Source organism: Vicia villosa, linkage group LG6 (assembly GCF_029867415.1).
Source record: "Vicia villosa cultivar HV-30 ecotype Madison, WI linkage group LG6, Vvil1.0, whole genome shotgun sequence".
Taxonomy (NCBI): domain Eukaryota; kingdom Viridiplantae; phylum Streptophyta; class Magnoliopsida; order Fabales; family Fabaceae; genus Vicia; species Vicia villosa.
The window spans coordinates 125,082,811-125,086,122 of record NC_081185.1 but is presented as its reverse complement, the minus strand read 5'-3'; the positions used below and the strand labels follow the sequence as shown (position 1 = coordinate 125,086,122).

Below are 3,312 nucleotides of genomic sequence, written 5' to 3'. Positions count from 1 at the left end.
TAGCTATATAGAAGTGAACAATACATAATAAGCGCGTAATTATAGGGTCCCAATATCGGTTGGTTACGATGCTCAAATCCTAACAAGGCCTAATACATGATCCTTTGCCTCCCACCCTCCAAGTTTATAATAAATAACAACAAGACACATTACATTATGAATGAGAGAGAGGAACATGGCTCTTTAACTTTCTATGCCAAGGGTCTTAGGCTTATATATACCCAAGTCTTTGCTACAAAATCTTCACAACTTGCATGAAAACAACACACAACATGGGTTCTTCATTTTGGACTATGTGTATAGTTTTATCATCACTAGTTTCTTCTTCATTCTGTGCTCTTCCACGAAGGCCAGTGGATGTTCCATTTGGCAGAAACTATTACCCTACTTGGGCTTTTGATCACATCAAATACTTCAATGGTGGTTCTGAGATTCAACTTCATCTTGATAAGTCCACTGGTAATTAGTGTATTATTATTCTTCATTATATAGTAGTTTTAAACTTGTTATCACACTATTCATGTATCTAACTAGTTTTTTAAACAGGTACTGGTTTTCAGTCGAAAGGTTCATACTTGTTTGGTCATTTCAGTATGAACATTAAGATGGTTCCTGGTGATTCAGCTGGAACAGTAACTGCCTTCTATGTATGTACAAAAAGTTATAGTTTTATGTTTATATTTTTATTATTCTGTAGTAATGACCTTCGTTATGATTGACACTACTTCACAGTTATCTTCTCAAAATGCTGAACATGATGAAATAGATTTTGAGTTCTTGGGCAACAGAACTGGACAACCTTACATTTTACAAACAAATGTGTTCACTGGTGGACAAGGTAACAAAGAACAGAGGATCTTTCTTTGGTTTGATCCTACAAAAGAGTTTCACAGATACTCCATTCTATGGAACATGTACCAGATTGTGTAAGCACCACTTGACTCAACTCAACTTTTGAAATATTGCCCTAATAGTCTAAAACAATCTTGCTTAACCTATGATTGATATTCTTGCAGTTTCTATGTGGATGATGTTCCAATCAGGGTGTTCAAGAACAGCAAGGACTTGGGAGTGAAATTTCCATTTGACCAACCAATGAAGATATACAACAGTTTATGGAATGCGGATGATTGGGCAACAAGAGGTGGTTTGGAGAAAACAGATTGGTCAAAAGCACCATTCATAGCTGGATACAAAAGTTTCCACATTGATGGCTGTGAAACTTCTGTTAATGCAAAATTCTGTGCGACACAAGGAAAGAGATGGTGGGATCAAGTTGAGTTTCGTGATCTTGATGCTGCTCAATGGCGTAGCTTAAAGTGGGTGAGAGAGAAATACACCATTTACAATTACTGCACTGATAGAAAACGTTTACCTCAGATTCCTCCCGAATGCAAAAGAGATGGTGACATATAAATATTCATGTATACTGCATAATTTTACTATGAATTTCTTTTTGTATGTATTTGTATCATAAATTATTTGTTGTTGCCACTGTTATATTAATTACATGAACAATGTAGTGATTCTAAGGCCGAACCTAAGGGAGCCTCTATGTATATGTAATTCTATATTGATTGATCATTTATCAATAAAAGTAACAACTGTTTGCTATATGTATCCTTTGTCTTTCTGCTTATACCTGTTGTTGTCACTATATTTCTTGTTTCTAGGATATCTTGATACCTGTATGTATTTTAGTTATCCTTGTAGTTACTCTATGTATCCTTTTTTTCATTTAAAAATAAAATTAACAATGTTTTCTATCCCTTGTCATTACCTCGTTATTTTATGAATCTTGAGATTTATATGCATAAGTCACCATGACAAGCTTTTAATAAAATAAAACCAGGTGAAGTTCTTTTCAAAGTATTTGATAAGGTGTTGCATAAAAATTATGGTGAAGCTTAGAATGGAGAGGTTAACTTTGTACTTCATTATAGTGAATTATTAAAATACATATCATATGATAGGTTTATATAATTACTCAAGAGAGTCTTTTATTACATTTGTATTATCTATAATTTACTTAAACACCCAAAAAAGTTAAAAAGGGGTAGACTCTAACGACCGGAATATATTGAGATTTTTAAAGATTTTTTGTTAATCAAGATGGGCCAAAGATTCCACAAGACAGGGGATATATTTATTGTCCTTATCTCTAAAGTGCCTTCGAAAAAAATTTGTTCCCCATTCTCATTTTCGCTGAAGAAATTTTCTATCTTTGAGGTCCTCAACTGAACAAACTCTGCATAATCCACATTAGTGGAAGCATATTGACATCCCTGGTTAGGTTATGACTTGAAAGTTATTACTCCTTCCAAATATAAAAGATTTATTTACCCATCCTATTCTAAAGTTTATACTATTGTTGTCCTCCATTTTTTTAGTAACAATTTATTGTAAAATTTTCTGTTCTGCTATTACAGGATTAGGGAAGAAATTGAAGGAATGAAAGTATCAATTTCTAACATAGTACACCAATTTTTGATGGTGCTAATTATGACTAATGAATATTCTACATGGTAGCTTTTCTTAAGTCCATGGATATAAAGACTTAAAAAGGGGGTAGACTCCTCCTATGATAAAAGTTGATGATGATTCTGAATTCGTTAAGCCCCAAAAATATCGGACATTTGCCGTAAATAAAAAAGCGTTTGAAAATTCGCTTACTCTTAATGCTATTTATAATGGAGCCAACAAAATTATCTTCAGGATAATCAACACATGCACTAGTATTAAAGAGACATGGAAAAAATTTGAAATCTTATGAGGGAACGTTGATAGCTCATATCTCAAGACTTCAATAATTTACCATTAAATTTGAAAACTTGAGGATGAAACTACTAGGAAATTCAGTGTTTGTCTCCGTCACATTTCTAATAATTCCTTTGCTTTGACGAAAAGATGTCTGACGAGAAGCTTGTAAGAAAAATTCTAAGTAATATGCCAAAGATGTTTGACATGAAGGTCACTTCGATTAAAGAAGCTCAAAATATTTCCACAATGAAAGTTGATGAATTGATTGGCTCTTTGTTCGCCTTTGATATGGTCATTGATGACTAATCCGTAAAAGGGGAAATGTATAACATTCAAATTTGACATTGTTGATCATGAAAACTAAGTAGTATATAACACTGATAATAATTTGGATGAGTCAATTGCTATGCTAGTTGATAACTTTATCAAGGTCATGAGAAGACATGATAGAAGATCTGGGAACAATGTCATGAATGAGAAGTATTTAGACACATCCAAGTTGAATGCCCAAATTTCATAAGAAAACAGAGAAAAATATAAAATGCAACTTTC

The 3,312-nt window shown here is 33.0% G+C and overlaps 1 protein-coding gene across 1 annotated transcript; it reads left to right on the top strand.

Annotated features, from left to right (window-relative positions):
• The first annotated feature begins 207 nt into the window (after window positions 1-207).
• LOC131609868 (probable xyloglucan endotransglucosylase/hydrolase protein B) lies at window positions 208-1,614 on the top strand. Its single transcript, XM_058881683.1, has 4 exons — window positions 208-459; window positions 547-647; window positions 733-926; window positions 1,017-1,614. Exons 1-4 carry the CDS (start codon window positions 255-257, stop codon window positions 1,414-1,416), a joined length of 900 nt encoding a protein of 299 aa, XP_058737666.1. The 5' UTR covers window positions 208-254; the 3' UTR covers window positions 1,417-1,614.
• The last annotated feature ends 1,698 nt before the right edge of the window (window positions 1,615-3,312 follow it).